Raw genomic sequence first — 23,559 nt, 5'->3', positions numbered from 1 at the left:
ATTGATGAAAAGAGGGCAAATAAGTAGAATCTGATTACCTTACTGTGAAGGCCATGAGACTGTGAATGGTATTTTAAGCTGGCTCTCGTCTATGCAAGTTGTATGAACCTTTTCATTCTCGATGACTATCTCTGCCTTAGGGGTCTATTCTAAATTGCGCTAGTTTAAGGAGGCAGAAAATTTAATGTTTTCTCAGTGAAAATAATGTAAAAATATCAATTCTAAAATTAGCATTCTTGAAATTTCAAAAATTGAAATAATTTCTACAGTACATTGTTGATAAATTGTACAGGCCTAGTACCTTTCCGCTTAATTACATTCATATCTATGGAAAGGTTTTCGTTTTACTACATATAACATTATTGTGACCGTCGGTTGAATTCTTATCAATCAGCACTTTCCAGATTGTTTAATAACGTCGATAAAAAACATGAAATTTAAATTGAGTGATATAACTTCTGGTTTAAACTAAAATGGGTTATGAGCCAGTCAAGTTTAAACAGCAACGCACCTGACGTAACTAACTAACCTGACTTATGATATATCTGCTGTCTGAACACGAGAAACGACAAGATGAGATAGTCAAGTAATGTATCTGTACAGAGCAATTTATAATGGTTAACAGAGATTTAATAGATTTGCAAACGAGTCGAGCATCCAAGCATCTAATCAATGCAATAGCCAGAATCACCATTACAAGGTCTTTGCTAAGCTTAGGAAGAGAGAACGTGACGGAGGAAACACTGACCGAAACCTGATAGCCTGACAAAACACATACTCCATCAGGAATTAGTGTTAAAAATTCTTAATAGCGAAAACTAGATTTACAGTATCAATGATATATTCGTATGTATTACATCAAGTGTAAGGCTTTAAAATGTTAAAACTTGGTAAAATTTAAGCCTACTGACTCCACCCAACTCCAAATTTAAGCTTAATGACTCCACTCAACTCCAAATTTAAGCTTAATGACTCCACCCAAATCCAAATTTAAGCTTAATGACTCCACTCAACTCCAAATTTAAGCTTAATGACTCCACCCAACTCCAAATTTAAGCTTAATGACCCCACCCATCTCCAAATTTAAGCTTAATGACTCCACCCAACTCTAAATTTAAGCTTAATGACTCCACCCAACTCCAAATTTAAGCTGCATGACTCCACCCAACTCCAAATTAAACCTGAATGACCCATCAAACTCTAAATTTAAGCTTAATGACTCCACCCAACTCCAAATTTAAGCTTAATGTCGGACGCCACCCTAAGCTTAATGGCTCCACCCAACTCAAAATTTAAGCTTAATGACTCCACCATAAACCATGATGAACCCTTGCACAGTATTCGGTCATAAAATACAAAAACATAACCATAATTATTATCAGTATCACCATACCAGGAGCTGCTGATAAATGTGTTTTTGAAAGGTTTGCAGCCAAAGAAATATAATATTCACAAAGCAATTCAGAATTTCCTTTTAGATACAATCAATTGACTGACTTGATTCAATCTCTAGGCTTAAAACGAATGCAGTTTAATGAAAAATATTTCCTACTGTCTAGGATTACCTAAAAAGCAAGGAAGATGGATAATACTTAATTGCTGAAAAACATGCTTAAGAGGAGAAATTAAAATAACATTTTATAGAAATACACATTGATTAGATGTATTACATCAAAACCACTACTTTACTCCAGATTCTTAAGTATGAAACATATTAAAAACTAATGTATAGGCTTTGCATCCAGACACCAGTGGATTCTAGTACTAAAGGCCACAGCCAATTATAAAGATCGATTTTATATCCTCCCCGCACCAAGTTTCTACGCCATGGATTCCACACGAAAATCCACAGGTAATCATTTGATCATGTGATAATAAATTTCACGACACAGAAAGCTGTTTGGAATTGAATAGTTTCTGTAAGCCCACATGCAGAGATGTACAGTGAGCTACTTCATAGTATAACTAGTAAGTTTATTAACTACAGGAAAACCTAAGAAGAAAATAAAATCAATACGTTCGCTGCCATGGATTATCTATATCAATCGACTACTAATTTAGAATTGAAATTTCGTTATTTTAAAATTGGAATTACAAATACGTGGGTATGAATGTTAAAAGCAAGAAAATTAAATGGCCTTGTTAACGATACAATAAATAGTTTATTGTCATAACACCGAGAGTTTTAATATGCAGTCAATATTCTAATTTCAAATTTAAAAGAGGTCAACTATAGTACAGTATTTATCAAAGTTTAGTGTTGTGTTTTCAATCCATAAAAAGTAATCCCTTAAATTGTATTCCCGCCTCACGACTACTGCCTCTATTGAAAGTATACAACATAAAAACTGCATTTGTATAATGAATAACAATGGAAACAAAAGACACAATGAAAAATTGATGCATAATATTGTACTAGTTTTGCAATAGCTAATTTATAAACCATAATTTCGCGTAATTGTTTTTTTTTTTTCCAAATTCTAGATTGAATGGGCAGTAATATCTTTGGCACCAATGCTAAGCACGGTCTGAGTAGTAATTTACTGGTATAATGTCTTTATTTATAACTAAAATAAATTTTGTTTTGAATAAAGACAAGCTCTACAAAGTAATACACATCATTATTAAATAAGACTCTAAGACTACAACAACTTTAATGTTTCAGCAGTTACTTAGCAACAGAAATCTCTTGAAGCACTCGCTTATTCAGCTCTCTATTTTAAAACTCAGTTTCTTTGTTAATTAATTAATTGTGATTGAAATTTAGGCCAAAAAGAAAATATATTTTGAGACTGAAAGCAGAAAAATAAGACATTTATTATTATTATTATATTATTATTACATTTCTTGGAATAGTTTTGGAATAACATTTAAGCTTGGAAAAAAGGAAAAAAACTTTTCAAAAAGTGTGAACTTACGTGAGGAAATTCTGGAATGTTTACATCTTCGAGAGACTGATTCTGGAGTTTCTCCGTGATGAGAGTCACCATGGTAAATTGACGTGCCTTTGGGGAAAAGCCTCTTGGTTCTGGTCTACTTTCGAGTCATTGGTTTATCTGGTTGGTTCATGTAGGCTACCTTGTCTTAAACACCATCCAGAGTTACAGTATGGCTAATGTAAAATAATAAGCTTGCCTGCAAGACAAAAAGAAAGAAAAGCTGAGTACGGCATACACAATTGCAAGAAATTCCGCAGTACTCGCCACCATTACCATGGTTTGTTTATTTACTATTGAAAGATTGAATGGGAATAACTTTCACAGAGATAAAAAGAACTTCTAAATACTTGATAGCTGCACAGATAAAGTCTTCAATGACCTCATTTAGGATAATAGCTTCTTTTATTAAAGATCACTTCATTGTTTCAGTTTAGCACAGCTTACTGTACCTGACCAATATGTAACTGGGGTGCTTCTAACCAGCCCTACAGTTTAGCACAGCTTACTGTACCTGACCAATATGTAACTAGGGTGCTTCTAACCAGCCCTACAGTTTAGCACAGCTTACTGCACCTGACCAATATTTTGTACTATTAATTAATATTTTAGGATATTTAAATTTGTTTACATTTATTGTTGCCTGTGATTGCCTCTTATACCAAGTAATTGTCATGCTTAGGTATGTATAAATGTCACATGTCCACTTATTCATTATACAGATGTAATAAGTTATGAATTAAAAAATATGTCCAGTTATAACATTCACTCCAGGCAAACAACTAGATTGATTGCCCATAAGAGCCGCATCTTTATTCAATTATGAAAGGTCCATCCAAAAGTTTCTTATCTACTCGTTGAATTCTAGCCATGAACAAAATACAATTATAGCATATATACGACTTCTTAGACAACAAGGAGCCCATTTGGTTAACAGCAGAAGAACCGCAGGCTCCAAACAACAAGATCATTTCAATATTGGATTACGTAAAGTGTGACCTAGCCACGTTTTCATCCGGACGAGTCAATTAAATCAGTTTGCCGTGGTAAAAATTTTACCAATAGCCACTCGGTTGAATAGCCAGGTTAATACGGTACATCACTGCAGATTGTCTTTTGCATTTAAATAGACTTTACTCTTATATTGAATGTACATAATAAACATTATGAGCTCAAAGATGTATTTGTAGCAGTATGTCTGATATCAGTACAAACAACTTTTAGGAAGACAAATTGACAAATGTCACATATATTCATAGAAAAAAATGGGTTCTATATGGTACCCACCCACCAACCAACCTACGTTGCTAGTGATGATCGATCATTCCTTTATGATTGATTTTAAGAATAAACATAATCATCATATACAGTATTTATACTGTACATATATAGTATTTATACTGTAATGGTTGTTTCTAGGCTTTTAATCTTTTGTTATAATCTTGAAAAGTTGCGTGATATTAAACAAAGCACATTAACCTAGCATGTAATCCATAAGGAAGCCTCACCCTGTACCACAATGTTAAATGCAAATATTGAAAGGAGATAATTCTCCCCCAAGCGATCAAATGGTTTGGGCTATCAACTGGTTTGGGCAATCAAATGGTTTGGGCGATCAACTGGTTTGGGCAATCAACTGGTTTGGGTGATCAACTGGTTTGGGCGATCAACTGGTTTGGGTGATCAACTGGTTTGGGCGATCAACTGGTTTGGGTGACTGGTTTGACCGATCAACTGGTTTGGGCGATCAACTGGTTTGGGCAATCAAGTTGTTTGGTCAACCAGCGTTCTTGCTTCCATAACAATAAGATGGTACGAAAAAAAAGTCGCAAAGACTAGCTTTGACTAATATCCAAACGGTAATCAGAAACACACGGAATTGACTTTAATAAAATCTCTGTAACACACATTGACTTAAACCCCTCCAAATGATGTATGTTATTAAAATCAGAAGTGCTTAAACTTAAACTATCCTGAAAATAATTTTCAATAGGAATTAAAACTCGAAGCAGGAAAAAATTATATAACTTTCAAGGTTGTATTAAGAATAATGGCGTAAGCAGATTTATGATGATATCCTTTAAATTGAGTTCAAAATAAATCGCTGAAATAAGATTATTTTCATGTTATTTTATTTAAATTATGACTACATCAAGTTTATCGACTGAACAGCATGGCCTTCAATGTTTTAAGCATGGTAAACTTGAATCGCACACAAAAAAAATGTTTTTTAGCAATAATTTACTAGTCTTACCATTGGTCAGTTTATTTATTTATTTATTTTATTTCAACAATATTTTACGAGGGTGATCATTAGGGACCATCAGAAAAATACATGCCGATATAAACATGTAACAATATTAACAATTAAATTAAAATAGCATTTACTTTAATACTAACTTACCAAAAATATCAATTCAGTATTCTTAACTCAGATAGCATTGTACCAAACCTGTACCATAGAGTGAACATTGGCAGTTTGGCCGTCACAATCCTGTAGGGTGGAACTTAATTTAAAAGAGGCTAACATCTGTAAACACGGCTTGTAGATTAAAGGCAAAAGCTGCCTATTTCCACTTCATTGACCCAACATTAAACAAAATCAATAACTAAAACTACAATAACCATAAAGTTCCAGAATCAATATTTCTCCACTTGTGAGGAGCTGAGGGTCAATAGTTTCGGAATAATAGTTCCCGTAAATAGAAATTGCAAATCTGAAAATTCTATTCAATCCTCAAAGGCCTTCAATTAAAGTCTTTTTGTGCTGGATGATTACTGTCTTAGAGACAATATAGTACATAGGATAAGTCTACATAGTTGGTATCTTTAATGCCGACATAGAGACAAAGTTTGACAAACATCACTCAGGCCAAGTTGTAAAGCTCTGTCTACACTATCTACACTATCAGTATCAAGCTAGTTTGACAAAAAAAAGTGTGATGTGCACAAATATGGTAGTGATATGCCCAAATATGGTAGTGATATGACATCATTGTGCCCTTATATGGGCACACCACATTTTTTTGTCACAAAAAGTTTGAAAGTGTGGACAGAACTTTATAGTCATCCTTTTTTACACTTCTAAGTTCAACATACTGTACTTACATATTACTTTATGTGTAACACTATTAAATCATTATTATTTTTTTTTTATTATTTCCCTTTTGAAACCAAACATTGACAACATTTCATAGAATTTAACATGATTTAATTGTGGTAACACACATGATCACTAGGTGCATTATGTAATTTGTCCAATCAAGGCGCAAACTTAATACCGAAACTAAGTTGGTCAGACCAGTTCCGATATAATTATAAGTAAAGCAATTTAATTCTGCGCTTGAAGTTCTTTTCAAATGGAAAGAAATTTACAGAACTCGAGCTACTAATAATCGGCCAATTTTCAAGGCTTTCAAAGAAACTAATAAATTTGGTTTATATGTGGATACAGTCAGCTCGCAATTTCCTTTACACATAATATTGAAATTCAAACAAAATCAATACATTTTCCCTATTCATACTTAAGGATATTACCCTACTTTTTTATGTTTCTCATCTAACTTCTGCAGATTATATTTCAACAAAAAGACTACAAACGTATTACTTCTTTGTTGTCAGTCATCATTAAAAAGATTAATATTGCATTTCCTTTAATTTGATATTTGAGAATGGATATTTTGGAATGGACAAAATGAATATTAAAACCATCAATTTGTCTCGTGGATTTGTATAGTGAACCAAGAAAAATGTGATGCTAGGGATTTAGTATTCAAAATGCTGACAAAATCCTTTTTGGCATAAATATTTGAGAACTGTGCACTATTATATAGTATAACACATCATGAAGAGTACATGATGGCTTCATTTGATTAAAATTACATTAATTGTTAATTTCTTTACAAATGTTAGAATATACTGTTAGAGGAAGTGTATTAACAGATCTCTAGCTAAGCCTTCGTAAAACAAAACAAAAGCAATCCAATAGAAACTATTATCAAGCAGAATCGAAGTCTTTATTGTAGCAAAATGTGTGACTATTGGGAATTAGTAAAGAGACTGAACAAAGACACACACAAAATAATGATTAAAGGAGTAAATTACAAGTAATCCTGGTAGAGTTTTAACATAAATGACTTAAAGTTGCTGTTTATACCAATGTATTGTTACATGTGAATAATAACATAATTAATAGATTAAGGGAACATTTTGATCCAACAAAAGTAGGGGTCTCACCTTATAGTGTCAAAACATATTGAACCTTTTTCATTTCACAGAAAAGTGTTCCATATACTGGTGTCCTAAAGGAAGGGTTTTATATCTTAATGACACCACCCTAAAATGTTATTGCTCCCATATCTTTTCTAAAGCCAACTATCTGGGACACATTTTACTATAAAGTACCTTACTTATAGTATACATTCCAAAACTACAGTAGTAATCTTTGAATTGAATTTTAATCGGTAAAATGGTGCCATGGACTTGGGCGTTCACCTCATCTCATCATAAGTCTATTTATCATATTCACTGTATTAAAGTATGAGTCGGTAATCAGGTTATCACCGATCACTGGCCTACAAACACAAGCAACTGGAGAATCAAAATTGATTTTAATTAATAATAGTTCATAACAAGTATCGGAATAACATTGCCTCGTATACTAACAAGATTTAATACAGTTTACATACAGCTAATTTAGTGACTATAAGAGGGCAAGTGTGGAGGTTAGATGGGCTTGTACAGTACTGTACAGTACTACTACCCAGTGGCGTAACGCACAGACGTGAGGCCCCTGGTTTAAGAGCCCCAAGTAGCCCTCCAACGCTGGAGGCCTCAGGCGTTTTTAGCCCTTTTCAACATATTTTAATGCCTGTTTTTTCCTCTGGGCAATGCTCACCCCCATAACCTCCGGGACCCCTGGATTTAGCCAGTGAGCGCTCATAGCCGTTACGCCATGCTACTACTGTACCCCAAGCTAATCGGTAGTGCTTTAGCCTATTGAGTTATCATTTTTAACATTAAACTTGAATTTTTGGTATCATAAATTATTATTATTAATAAATCATAAGGTAAATCCTTATCAATACAATTAAAGGTCAAATTTATATATAGCTGGAAATATCTTGATATTAGATAATATTTGCATGAAAATTAATTTTGAGAAATCAATATGCCTTGCTTGCATGTAGTACTGCAGTAATACTAGCATTGTATGCCAGGTAAATAATCGTACCATGATCATTCTATCAATATCATTTTAAATAATTCACGTTGTTTTGTACTACAGTTATTTTAGATTCTGTCATTTGTAGATCTCTATTTATTTTCCTTTAAACAAAGAGGTACTTATTATCATAAATTATTGTTCTCTCAGTTTTGCTTCTACACAATATCACATGATCATATTTCATTGAAATTCAGCGTTATACAATTGTGTACGTTTCTTTCTACTTTAACAGTAAATGATTGTACAGCGTAATCGTTTTTAGTACTCGATCAGAGCCAACCTACTTTTAAACAAAACCCTCAGATGCCAATAACTAATGTATAAAAAAAACCATGATAAAAATATATTTAAAAAAATCCATCTTCGTTATTAGAAAATATTTCAAATTACTTGAGCACAAAGTCTCAACTGAAACATATCAAGTTTTACATTGGGATTTGTATAAAAGATGAAGTAGTAATTACATTTAAATTAACATACAGTATTGTATTAACGCTACAAAAACGCAATAAGTATTGGAAAATACAAAAATGATATATCACATTAAAATGGGTTTAGATTTCAAAGTATTCGCTATGTGGAACTGACTTAAAGTTTAAAGGTTAAAATGATATTGAGAAATGATGGTTGTTGTTGGACTGAAATGCAAGATTGGCATAGGAAATGGAAAAAAATATAATATTGTGAAGATATTCTCGGTTACAGAAAATGTGTAACGAGATACATTAGAAGATGTGTTTTAAAGACATAGTTCTATCTGTGATCACTGTAGAAAATAGGTGTTGGTGAGTATAGACTTGAAACGCCGTAACATCTTGAGGCTAGTATGGACGTTTATTGAAATGTCCAAGTTAAAGCATGTGCCTAAATGATCTATCTGACAGAATATATGAATAAGTTACGAACAGATTTAAATTAGATATCTATCCCATTAACAAATTGTATTTTGAAGAAAATTGGAAAGAACAGTAAGCAATATCAAAGATGAAGACACATTGCCAGGCATGAGCAAAATTACGTTTGAGGACTTACTAATGCCGTGTCTCTTCTGGCACAAGCAAAACTGGAGACATAGTTTAATGCAATATGTTGTAGCTTTCTGAATTTAAATTGGTGACCATGAAAAAGATAATTTAATTCATTCTAGAAGAAACTAAATAAATCATATTTAGAATCTCAAAACCTAATCGTGTTTAAACGATGCATAATGTTCAATTTAATATACAATGCTACAAAATTATTCATTTTGGAAAGGTTTGAAAAATATATAAATCTATACTGTATCTGAAATGAGACTTAGCTCATAAGCACATGTTTCCATTTAAATAATTGGCAAATTAAATTAACTAAAATAAATGTCACTTGAATAATGAACACTCCTTCAGAAATGTTTAACGTTGTGTCCATGTGTTTAATTTCACATGTATGAAACTATACCAGAATATAACATTATTTAAGCTGACGTAGTAAAACGGCAAATTCAGAAATCTCCAGGTCTGTAGATCAGCAGAATTAATGCTACAAATCTTAGTAGTGACTGCTTACGTCATAGGCAGCCTACTATGTATGCTTTAAGTACTGTAGCGGCAACATCAGCAACATTTCACAATAACAGCGCCGATGGTCGTCGTAATCATCAATGAATAATTACTGGTGCACATGCTTTACAAAATTACTATAGTGTAAGTCTACGGTAGGTTAATAATATTATTAATAATCAATTTGCCACTTCCAAGGGTTAAAGGTCATATAGAACATTCATATTTTGAATTTAATCTGAATGATATTATGTTATTATGTAATAATTTTCATTATTATTTATATATTTTCTATATTATCATGATTGCTAGCCATTTTCAACCCAGTGCAGGGTGAAGGTCTCAAATTGACTCCATAACAGGCTATTTTGTTCTGTTTTCATCAACTGTATACCAATTTCTTGTGAACCTTCATCATGCCATCTCACATTAGCAATTCAACTGGATAAGGAATCAAATAAATAATGTCACAATTAATAATTGCAACATGATGATGGCCAAATTTCATTAGTGATTTGAGTTATTATCTCCTCATACATAATAATTCAAAATAAATTATGGTATTTACTATATACAGATTGGCAAGACCAGCTGGAACAGTAAGACTACATGAATGGCTGGTGTAGCAAGTCTATCATTGGAATAGATATGGCTAAATGTAGATGATTTGGTTTAAAATATACTGAAACTTCTTGGAAACATTCCAGTATAACTATTTGTATAAATAAATCAATAGGACAGCAACAAATTATGTGTTTATATTGTGACAAGCATGATTTCTGCATTTATATTGAAATATGCATCAAATAGATCACTGTATAAACAGCTGGTAAACAAGTCTAGAACATCATTCATGTGTCTGGTAATGGGAGTCTATAGAGACCCCAAGAATAGCTCATGGGTAGCTGGACAAACAAGTCTAGATTAATTACTTTGTCCCAGGGTGGCTAGACAGTTGAAGCCAATGAATCACAGAGAGCTGTCTTGTCTTGTGTTTGTGTAAATGGCTGGGGACAGGCCTGCCAGTTGTTTAGTAGCTGTGTGTTGTTTTTGACACTGATGAGACATGTAAACAATATATAAGTAATAAATATCGCTTCTGAGTTGATCATGATTAACTTACTCATGATGATGTTATTATGAACAGAGCTGAAAATAAACTTCTTGAGCATTACCTAGTTCAACATCAAAAATATCATTCATACAGTAAATAAATAAATAATTGATAATAAAAGTAGCTATGTGTTGTTTTTGACATTGGTGAGACATGTAAACAATATATAAGTAATAAATATCGCTTCTGAGTTGATCGTGATTAACTTACTCATGATGATGTTATTATGAACAGAGCTGAAAATAAACTTCTTGAGGATTGCCAAGTTCAAAATCAGAAAATATATAAATAAATAAATGATAACAAATAAATGATTTTTTTTTAAATGGATTTGTTTTACATGGATATGATGGCCGTGACGCGAGTCAATAAAAACTAAACTTCTTAATAACTGAGTAATTTCAAAGAGTTTTGAAGTTTCAATTAATGATTAACAAAAAATACATTACTAATGTGACTACTATGTAATTAATCAACAGAGTTGTGGCTTTAAACATTTCTGATATGATCAATATGCATTCAGTTGACCCTGTGGCTTTTCATACAGACTCAATCTAAAACTAAGCCCGTCTAAATGGCCTAAGCGTCAGCTTTTTCAAACAGGCTTAGGGTGAGTTGATAGGGTTTACCCAACAAGCTTTGCCAAAGTTAATAAGTTCATCTAATGCTGTCTCAGTGTAGACAGGTAAAATCTGTTTTTTTACCATTTCTAATACCTAAAATAAACGAAACACTATACAGTATTATTTGTTATCATAATTTACTGCACTCTGTACGTCTTTATTCCTGCAATGCTTATACTAAATCTCTGCCTACACAATCAAACTTTATGTGAAAAATGTGCCCATATATATATATGGACATGATGATGTCAGTACCAAATGTGGGCATATCACTACCATATGTGGGCACACTACTATATTTGAGCACATCACACTTTTTTTTGTCAAACTAGTTTTATAGTGTTACTACAGTATTTATTAATTGTTTGTAAAAAAAACCAGAGCACTGCAGGGTCTGAGGTTCCTACAAAAAAGTATCCATTCTGTAGTGGTAGTTCTTGCATACAAAAAAATCCATACAAACTAAAATTAATGACAAAGAAATCAAAACTCGTAATACTGTACATATACATTCTCAATTCTGAGAGCTTTCATTCTCTAATGGTCATCTGGGTATTGGTTTTCATTACGTTTCTTAATGACAGCAGGGATTTTCCAGGGTACGATATTTATAATGAAATGAGACATTTAAAGCATTAATCATTTCTAATGTATAATTAACATTCTCTGGGTGGTTAACATGAATGTATTTGTATTGTGGACTGTACCATTTAGGGAGAGGGGTGTTCAATGAATTTTCTACTTTCCGAGTATATCTCGCTCTTCGATGAGAATATGGCATTTGTCAGTTTATTCGGGTTAGCTAGGCACGAAATAGACTATGTTTTTTATTTTTAATTTAGTTGGTTTTATTTAGTAACATCATTTTTGTATCAATTATTAAAATGAATTTGTACAGCAATAAATGCATTTTTACTAATCTATATCATTTGCATTATACGAGAATTACACAAACATTTTGCCATTAAAATTGAATAAAATAACCATGAAACATCAATATATATTATGAAATTGTTTTAATTTTTAGTAATAAAATATGTTGCTATTAATTTATTAAGAGGAAACCTATAAAAATGTTAATTTTTAACAGAATCTTTTATGAAAGAAAAATTATAAATTTGCATACTGATAGGAGATAATTAATTGGAAATTAACAGCATGCACACTGTTTTTAAGAAGAAAGAATGTGTTTTTTCAATTTGCATACCACTTTTTTCAATAAACTTTTGCATACAAAAGTTTGATGACGGAAAGGTGTCATCGTATCGTATGTTTTAATTTAATTGAAGAGGAGCACATTCTTAAGTGTACTGCACTTGATGTTAAAATAAAATGTTATTATGAAAATAATGTTGAGTGTAGTTCAAAGGCCAATGTGCATGCTTTATACAAAATCAGTCATAAGCCATAAGAAATCCTATAAAGCGAGGTAGATTTGGACCAAAGCTCCTGGGATTGGAAGGCTGGCATCTTTAATTCAAGCCATAAAAGAGTAATACTTAAAAAAATGATTATGACCACCCTCCAGTATGTCTTATAAATAACAAGAACCAGCTTCATTCAAGTTGAGGCCGCTTGAGACAATCCCATCATGAGTAGCATTACTCTACCTGTTAGCATAGCAAGCACTATGAATGGCCAATTCAGTCACATGTCATTCAATGAATGGGTGACATCACTATGGAAACGATCTAACCTCAGAACTTTGCCTCAAACAAACTTGATGGCCCTCTCAGCAAGAACTTGATAATGTCAACATAAAAATAATTATATTCAGATAAATATAATTATATTTACTAGAACGAGACACCTTAATAGGGAAAACAAATTGTGGAGGGGAGACTTATATTTATTTTTTTTCTTTGTGGGTGGACTATCCAGTACAAGATTGTTCTACCAGAGGGCCTAAGAATATCCTAAAGGGAAAAAACAGGGAAATGCACAGACTGTACAGTTTCTATCTAAATCATCATACAGTAGTTCTAAAGTTTATTGGTTTAAATCTTTTGTCTTGTCTTTTATTATTTAAATCTGCTATCATAAATCAATTTTGTTCAGTAATAAAGTTTAATACTCTCTGCTACACTACTTAGAAAAGCAACATAATCTACTGGTAGGTCTTATTGTTTTCATGTCACCCTTTCACACATTAAACTATGATTTAATACCAATGATAGCTGATTATCTTACTATATTTAATTTCAATAAAACTAATATAGAACACTGTACTTTTCTGACATACGTAACTGTAATTTGTACAGTGTCATCTGGCAAATTGTGTGATACAACGTCACATGTATCACATGTGACACCTGTATCATGTACAGTATGATGCTGGACAGATAATGAATGTGGTGATCAAATACAGAATCGGGTGTTGTTATAATGAAAAATAAATTTTGAAAGTTCATTAAAAAAAAGTTGTGAATCTGTGCTAATTCATTAAACAACAAACTTGTCTATATAACACCTATTATACCTCATCTGTCGCCGTATTGGCTACCGGCCAAAGAATGAATCATCCACTATTTTACAGTTATACTAATGCTAATGGTACTATATATTGCACTGTGGCAATATAACAGTATACAATTACTAACAGTAATACTAGTTCCATACCTTAGAATTTGCATCGCTTGATAATCGAACGTGCGTGAAAACTCTTTAAATAAAATTCAAAACAGGACTAGAATTTAGTATTACTGTACCATGTACGAGTGGATGGATAGTGTGGCTTTAATCTAAACACACAAAACATCAAAAACCTTTCGGTGCAATAAAAAATTAAATGTACGGCATGAAAAGCTTTACAGTTTTTCCATTTGAGATATTACACAAGCTACGAGCTGATGGTAATTAAAAATTGAAAAGCGCTTCTTGCAATATTAAAATTGCTTATTTTGTTGACAAAGCAAAAGCTAAAATACAATTTTATTGTATTACGGCTCAAACATCTAGCGATTGTAGTTTGCCTTTGATATTCGATTATAGATGGAAGCGACATGGGATAACACAATATACTGGGCCGAAAATTGAAATATAAACTTTACTAATAGAAAAACTGTAATGTATTTCATATCAAATTTAACACTTGGTAAGCCCGCCTAAAATCAAATACATATTGTGAACAGGGTAACAGTAGTGAGATAAATATGGAATGTTAGTCAATGATCATTAAATATTGACATAAATGTAAGAGGTAGAGTATGTAAACAAAATGATAAATTGGACTGAGTATCAGTGATACTGATGAACAAATGGCAGTGGCATTTAAATAAATCATTTACAAACTAACTTTACTACTATGCAAATGGCCGTATTATGGCCTATCTTTAAAGTTTAAGATACAACGTTTATGGAAACAAAATACTTCAGAATCAAATTTAATGTCTTAATAAAAGTACTATATACTAGTAAGTGCATCTTGGCTACATGTCAACTGTTCTATTTTCATATTATAACTTGGCATAATAAATTTAAATCTATACAGCTAAAACAAATTTCTTAATAAATATTATCAGATACTGCTTTACAGTATGTTTATTATAAAGACTAGATAGTGAATAACAAATTAGTATGATATATTCTATTAATTACAAAAAAAATTCTTATTATTTAAGATTTATATCAGCATTATGAAACATTTGTATATGTATAATTTGACAATGGAAATAATTTTCCACTGATGAATGAATGAATGCTTGTTGTAATCTGTTGCTAGGCATTGTGCAATTTTGATATGATATTATATAAATGGTACAAGGTCTTTTGTTTACCTAGAGACTATTGCCACTGTCAAATCCAGGGTTTACGATCAAGTAGCCAATCAAACGAGAAGCAATGACAAAAGACAATGTCTTGGGATTGCTCGTGAGTTATACAGTACATGCCAGATTGGTTGTAAGTTTACAGATTCATGCAATCATTTTGATGTTCATTTATTATGCTAGTTTCTGAGGACAGCTGCTAGTCAGTTACTGTTGTATACCCTGGGAACTACTGAACGAAGAGCAAAATTAATACTTCAACAATAATTAAATACTAAACACACTAAGAATATATTAATATGTATGCTACTTGTATAACTTCTGGTGACTGTAACACTGTCAGTTATATGATGATCTTGGGGCCCATTCCTGCTGCGATCAAATTACCGATTAATACTGTAAAACGAACATTATCCACACTTTCTTAACAGCAGAAACAGGACAAATTTCAAATAACCAGTTAGTGTACAGTATATGAGTCTAAGACGTCCTCAAAATAACGGTTAAAATCACCCAATTGGGTGTTGGAATGTCATTTTTAATCATATTTCGCTTTAAAAATTTTAGATACAATGAGAAAAAAACAAAACTTTGTTGACCGGTGTTGACCTTCAGTTAACTACCAGAGCATCCTGAACGTTTTACCGCCTGAGCGCTTTGCATTTTCAATAACCCTTTTAAAAAATGGTTTTAAATTTAAATGAGGTTGATAGATTGATTGATAGATTTTATCCTATAATCACAATTCAACGTTCTGTAGCATAAACAGTCCCTTGGTTGAAGACCGTGACAATTTTAGCAGGGTTTGTTTTGAGAATTCCGTCCGGTTGTTGAAGAAATAGGAAGTTGAACAAGAAATAAACAAAGAAATAACAATTTAAAGTCTATTTATAAAGAAAGATATCATTTTCATATTTCAATTCTGTGCTTATTTAACCTTTGTCAAAACTATTAATACATTAGAAATGAAAATACTAAGTACACAATGTAACTGTAGCAAAAATCTATTGCTTCATTGTCCAATGAAAACCTCACAACGCCATTACTTTTAATGGAATTATTGACCTGATGTTGTCAAATAAATTTCTAGTTTTATGGATAAGAGCATGTATGCAGCCTCCTAAGTCGACTTAATCAACACAAAGAAACTGGGAACATGTTTTCTTAATCTATAAGATCATTAATAGAATGCAGCACCATACGGAGAATGTTTTAAATACTAAATTTTGGATGTACATTTTAAAATGAAAAGAACACATACAGTATTAATAATTACTGTGCTGAAATTCAATTATGAGGATAAAATGACTGATTTGATGAAAATGACAGACAGCAATAATAATGATGATGATGATGATGTCAGGTGACGATGATAATGATGTCAGGTGACGATGATGTCAGGTGAAGATGATGATGATGTAAGGTGATGATATAAGGTGATGATGATGTAAGGTGATGATGATGTAATTGTAAGATGATGATGATGTCAGGTGATGAGGATGATGTCAGGTGACGAGTATGATGACAATGATGATGTTAGCAATGGCAGAAGAAGAGTATGATGATGAAAATGATGTAGATGATAATGAGATGACATTGACAATGATGACAAGAGAATTATAATAAAAATGATTTAAGATTATGCCCGATACTATTATACCCCACCTCCCGAGTCCAAGCCTAAGCTAGAGGCTTCCTTGCATCGCGCGAACTAAAATGGTCTCCCCAATTATTCTTTCCTGTCTCCGAGCTATCTTAATACAAAAACATCTACAGTAAGGCTCTAACAACCATACTATAGTACTTATAGTAAATCAAAATGATTCGAAATACCACACACTGTTATGTGTGTGTTTACCTACAAAACATATTTGGCATTAAACTAATTACTAGAGTTCATCAGCGTACCTGACACAATTTATGCACGGCACAGCTGTATCTAGTATATCGAGCTGCTATAGAATCTCAACAAGCATTCACAAATGGCAACTCTTTGTGGTTCAAAGACCCTTTAGCCTATTGTGCTCACTCATATGAATAATATCGCAAGCCCACCCATTTGTTAACTGTTAATTAAATTTATAATTTAAATCGTTTCTACAGCGAGTTCTAAAATTATATACAGGAAATAGACATGTGACTATCTTCTACAACACAGCTTACTGTACGCCATTCGTTATGATTATTATAATCACATTGTAGTTAATAAATTCATAGACTTTAATATCATTAATATGCAATGTATTTTAGTGAGAAACTTAATGGATTTTCATTAAAAATAGAAATTACAATTTAAAGGTTATGTTAGTAAAAGGATCCATCAATGTGTAGTGGTTTTATACAATGCCTCATTATGGGTAATTAATACTAATTTAACTGTATTGTATCTAAACCACAAATATTGAAATGTTGATACAAAATATTATTATGTCGCTACTAAAGATAATTAATGGAATAATGGTAAAATGCAGTATTAAAGAAACGCTATTAATATTAATTTACTACAAAATAGATGCAACAAAAACTATACATTAGGTAGAATCATTATAAGATACTGTACAATCAATGGATAGAATTAGAATTGATGTTATTTACATATAGTCAATACTGTAGCAAATATTTTTTAGAAAAACAAGTTTTTTAGTTAATGTTTTGGGAAAGGGTGTGACAAAAAATGTCAATGTGTATGATTCGTCATTTGGTGGTCCAACATGCCTCTTTATGCTTGGACGAAACGTTAAGAAAAATCTTCCACTTCCCATCCCCCCTCGATTAAAAATGATTGTGACTTGGTCTACCAAGGGTTTAGCAGGATCACCTCTATCCTTTGTACAAGTCCTACTACTACAGTATATTAAACAGGTCAACTAAAGTATGTGCCATTTTCCATTCTTAAATAAATTGATTAATAATTAACCAATCATTGAAACACCTTCCTGCACGTTGAAGTACTGCAGACTACAATCGTGCAAAGTTTTAATTTTGGAACAATAACAGCAGCTGCAGAGGGATAAAGAACATTTTAGAATGATGATGATTATGATGACGACAATGATGATGATGTCGCCGGCTAGATAGCGAATTGCTATACACAATTGCCTCATGGGTACTCTTGCATATTTCATGACAACAGACACGCATGCAGCAAAGTTATCACATACTTTAAAGTTCTACTTATCAATATAAGTTTTCATTTCATAAATAATGCTGTACGTGGTGATGGCTTAAAAACGTACACTGTATAGTCCTCCTGATAGTCCTCTATTAAATTAATAACTGTGACAAAAATTATGATTGTGAAACGAAATATTAAGGGGATTGTTTGACCAAAGTTGTTGATTTAACAGAATAGTAACTGTACTGTACATTAGGCAACTGTAATGGGTTTATATTTAAAAATTTAAAAGAAACTAGGAAAATGTTATTAAAAATTGTATAATAATATTTAAATTTATTGATGGTCACTTCCTCTGCTTAATGCACACTCAGACACTATGGCATAATAAGCCAGCCCGCAACTGGTCTGACCTTATGACCTATTGTCTCCATGCATGAGGCTGTTTGCTACATTCTACAGTATTTTATTCTGTATTGTTTTCAAGCTTTACAGTACAGTAGTTTAAACTTCAGTATTGCTTAATAATGAAAATACTGTAATACAATAATACATCAATTAATATACATGAATGATAATTTTGTATTCTAAAATTTACATACCTTGGGGCTCACTAGTTTACGACGTATAGAAAATTCAGTTTTTAATTTTAAATCAAGTTCATTAAACCTTTCAAAGTACTATTTTGAATTAAACAAGGTAAAACGGTCCTAATTTGTGAAATGAAAAGAAATTCTATGTATTCTATTGGACTACAGTTTGCTATTAACATAGAGACTTTTCAATGGTCCTGTCATACTACATTAATGTAGCGGTCACTCCTAGCATTGGAAAGCAGTATCTGTACTGTAGAATGTATTTTACTATTGGTTGATATTGACATTCTGAAGATACTGTACAGATAGTACAGTACTTTTAAACAAATAAGGGTCAAGATACAATCAGGTGTAGTGTACTGTATAAACCTGTAATACTATTGCTAATGGAAAAAGGGAAAGTCTATTGTTTGTTTAGTGTACATCAGTAGTATGATCATCAACAAAGCATGTACTGTAGCTCCTACATTAGAAGGATCAATTAAACACTAATAATGAATATTAAAATACCACTTTCCCACCACCTTCTCATCTAGTATCCACCATAATAACACCAGGTGCCTAAAAATATTACAATAAATTACAAGTTCATAATTATATCGTGAGACAAGGCAGCTGCACCTATTCAATTTTTATACGCTCCTAGTAACTTTCTAAACTTCTTTTCCTGCAGTGCAACGGGTCATATTGTCAATTCTTTTACACTTAGTTTTCACTTACAGCATGCCAATTGTGCCTAACTTATCAAGCGTGACCGAAGGATAAATAGAACTGCAGGAATGGAGCGTGTCAGTGTGTAGTGAGAGAGAGGATTCCAAATGCTTCAGCGAATGATAAACATCCATGATACAGGACTAGGGGCCATATTTTAATATAATTAGCATACAGAAACCATGCGAAGGATAATCCAGATTTTTAAAGCCGATAGAATTCACTCCTTGGAACCGAGCCAAGAATGTGGGCTATGAATACATTTCAAGAGACTTTCAGATGTTTACAATTGGATTAATAATAATATACAATTTTAAAAAAAAAAGACATCTAGATGTAATGTAGTAGATTATATTTTTTGCATGGAAAATTAAAATCTAATTAGCATACTTTACCACCTGCACAGGATTTGGTAATAGGAGTGTTAGGCTAGGATCCTAAATATCCATAAACATATGTTAATAATAGGAAAAGATTATCCATCTAAATACTATGTACAGTACCATACCATGGTTATACTGATACTGTACTTGGCATGAAACACGCAACTTGAACTATACAGTACAGTAAAAGCAAATATTTGATTCACCAGGAAATTCAATATAACATTATAATATTATATAATTATCTCTACATGTACAGTATCATTAACAAAATATTAGACTTTACACCAGACAATATACCAAATATCAACCATTTAAAGACAATATGAACTTGTGAGATCTTATTGTATAACAAAACAGGGTCAAATGGTAATGAAAGTATGAATAAACATTGGGATATAAGAGGAAATGGCAGCCATGTGTACAAAACAGTCTGACCTTCATTTGTTTTTATAGCTTACACACTGTATTGGCAACCACAGCCAAAATACTCTAAAGCCTAAAATTGTTGGGAAATATCTATACACAGTTATTGTTACTACTAATCACTGTATTAGACAATTTCTATCAATTGTTTCTCGATATAAACTGTAGCCTACCTACAATTCATTCAGGTTTTTATAGCTTACAGTACACACTATATTGGCAACCACAGACAAAATAAAGCCTAGAAATTAGAATTTTTGGCAAATATCAATACTGTACACAGTTGTTACTACTAATCAAGTCTAATCACTGTATAGACAATTTCTTTATCTTATTGCTCTATGCATAAACTTCAGCCTACCTACGATGCATAGGTTTTTATTTATATAATATAATTCTATCCAATATCTAAACGCATGCAAACTGCTATTCCACGTCGTCAGGTTAATGTTCATCATGTTTCTATGGAAACTGATCAAGTAAGGATTGCTTTATTATTATTTGATGGAATTATAAAGTGCACATGCAACCTGTGCATGTGATCGAAATGTTGTAATTTGATTAACAGGCTGAAATTAGCATAAAAGACGATGATCGCTTATTTTAAACATTATTATTATTAAATCTATATTAAATTCCAAGTATGAAAGGTAAATTAAGCATAGTGTACGTTAAAATTAAATCTGATGTTCTATTGGTTATTTTTTCTTCCAAAGAACATTTGATAAATTTAAAATACAAGAAGGATCCTCAATCAATTATGAACTGCACAAACCTTGTAAATATTCTATAAATGCATAAATACAGAATCATCCCTTTTTCTTAAATCTCTGCATAATATTAGAATTATAGATAATTAAATTAATAATGGTAATTCTATAAATTGGGTTAATATACAAACCAAGGTCAACGCAAGCGAGAATATTAGGTCTACTGTACCTTCCTGTATCGAATTGAAATTAATTTTATAGTTCTATTTAAATTTTAAATGAGAAACCAATTTCAGGGAGTGTGAATATCAGCATATCATTCAGTTATTCAATTACGTACACTTGCATTCAAATCCCAAAATATAATTTTGCAGGATGCGGCTGTGATTAAAGTTTCATTTGACGCAGGAAGTTTAAGGAGCTTTAAACAGAACCAAAGCTGCTGGCCTAGACAAAAGAATAAGGAAGCGTGTACATCATTCACATTCTGCTTACAATGAATAAATTTACACAGATTGGAAAACATAATTCTTTTTACCTCTCACACTGTAATATCCAAAGCCATAAAACAACAAACAACCTATAAACTCCTTGTAGGACAGATTGTTTCGTAGATTGAATAAACAAAAACCGTAATGTCATCAGAGCAATAAATAACAAGTTGCAATGTTTAAACTCCAAAATAATATAGTGACTGTTTGTGATTTGACAAGTTTGCAAACCAAACCTTTATTGCAAATAAAGCCAAGATTTTAAAAATACCTTGTCTTGTGATTAATGTACACACTGTATCACACTGATAATGTGGCCTAGGCTATACTTGACAACAAAAAACGCTCATCATTTAGCCTGATCTGGCTTACTGTACTGTACATGGTTGAATCATGATACATTATCGACTATGGCACAGTAAGTTAGGCAATACTTTCCAATTTAAATTGTGGTACCTTGGTCAAGATACCCGATGTAAAGTCTTTCTACATAAAAACGAATATAAATTCTGGGAATATTAATATTTTTTTTTTCATTTTGCATTCCTACTTTACGGTGTGCTTATTTGACATGGTCCGTATATGATTAGTTTGGTCCTCCATTGGACAGTCAATGAGGATACTACAACATAATGATGAATTTGTCAGTTGACCAACAACAAGTGACAGTTCGGATGGTCCAGCGTGTCACGATTGGTCAAATTACTTTTGGTGCGTCGATAGATTATGTGGTATAATCATTAAATTAGGAACTAGGCCTAGCCTATTGTACCTACAGTACTAATAGGCATAGCCTACTGTAGGCGGGTTATCTATATATCAATAATAATGGTTAGCCACTATCCTAGGTCCAAGCAGCCTACTAGAGGCCCTATTTTTTAGATTAGGGCCTACTATAAACTAATGCAATTTAATGATTTATTTAATTATTTATACTTTTCGTTCATTGGCAATTTATTTTTAACATAAAACAAAGGCTAAAGCAACTCAAAATAAAGACATGATATTTATGTATAAAAATATTATTATTTTGTTAAATATTGAGGTCAAAAATTGCTTTAAAAAAAAGTTGCCAGGCTTGTCCACCACACAAAAATGAATAACCTGCCTGCTTGGGCAGGCCTAGGCCTCGAGTCCTACACGCACGTTAATAATAATAAGCGAACAAATAACCGTCATATCTAACATTTCCGACTAGTTTAATAAACATATTTACTAGGCTAGGCCTAATTCTATATACTTGTTTATATTTTAAGAAAATAACGCTTACCACGAAGTAAACTAAGTCCCTTTTCTATGCCTGATTTTCTTGACTTTATACACAACCTACTCATACCAGCTCTCAGCCTGAATGAGCGAATGGTTTCGCGAAACAAGGCAATGTACTCGCGAAACAGCTGCTTGTCGATCGAAGGGTCAATGCTTGTGTTTATTTGATTATCACACACGAAGGCGGGGTCTCCCTCTTTCCGTCATTCATTCAGATCGCAAGCAAAACCGCAGAGGAATTCCCCTGGTACTGGATAAAACCTTCATGAAATGAAGCAAAAATATATTGCAAAATTTCAATAAAAATACCAACCTGTTAAATTTAATGATTTTGAACACTAAAAAATGTATCATAGTCATAACATTTTGTGAACATGTATTTGTTAGGCCGATTGCCAAGATCTAAAATTAAACTCGAGCGTAAGCCTATTTAAATATCCATAATAACAGTAGGTAAATTTATTGATTATTGTATAACAGGAATTATGATAAAATCATATCTTTTTTTTTATTTGAAGGAAAAATTGAAAATATCTAAATGATATACTTTATTTATAAAGTACTGTTAGTTTCTAAAGCAGTTTTGACTATAATAGTTAATAACATTTTATGTTACACCCCTAAGCAAAAAATGGTTGTGTCAAAAAGAATAC

At 32.1% G+C, this 23,559-nt stretch overlaps 1 protein-coding gene across 1 annotated transcript in view; it reads right to left on the bottom strand.

Moving 5' to 3' along the window:
- Window positions 1–22,997, bottom strand: part of LOC144837754 (protein FAM53A-like) — a 91,898-nt gene extending 68,901 nt beyond the window's left edge. The window contains exons 1-2 of the mRNA XM_078692997.1: window positions 22,908–22,997; window positions 2,919–3,135 (exon numbers count right to left, since the gene is read on the bottom strand). Of these exons, the coding sequence (XP_078549123.1) occupies window positions 2,919–2,990 (72 nt within the window). The 5' untranslated portion in view covers window positions 2,991–3,135; window positions 22,908–22,997. The remainder of the gene's footprint in view (window positions 1–2,918; window positions 3,136–22,907) is intronic.
- Between the last annotated feature and the right edge of the window lie 562 nt (window positions 22,998–23,559).

Source organism: Antedon bifida, chromosome 3 (genome assembly GCF_963402885.1).
Source record: "Antedon bifida chromosome 3, ecAntBifi1.1, whole genome shotgun sequence".
Taxonomy (NCBI): Eukaryota; Metazoa; Echinodermata; class Crinoidea; order Comatulida; family Antedonidae; genus Antedon; species Antedon bifida.
This window is presented reverse-complemented; position numbering and strand designations above follow the sequence as displayed.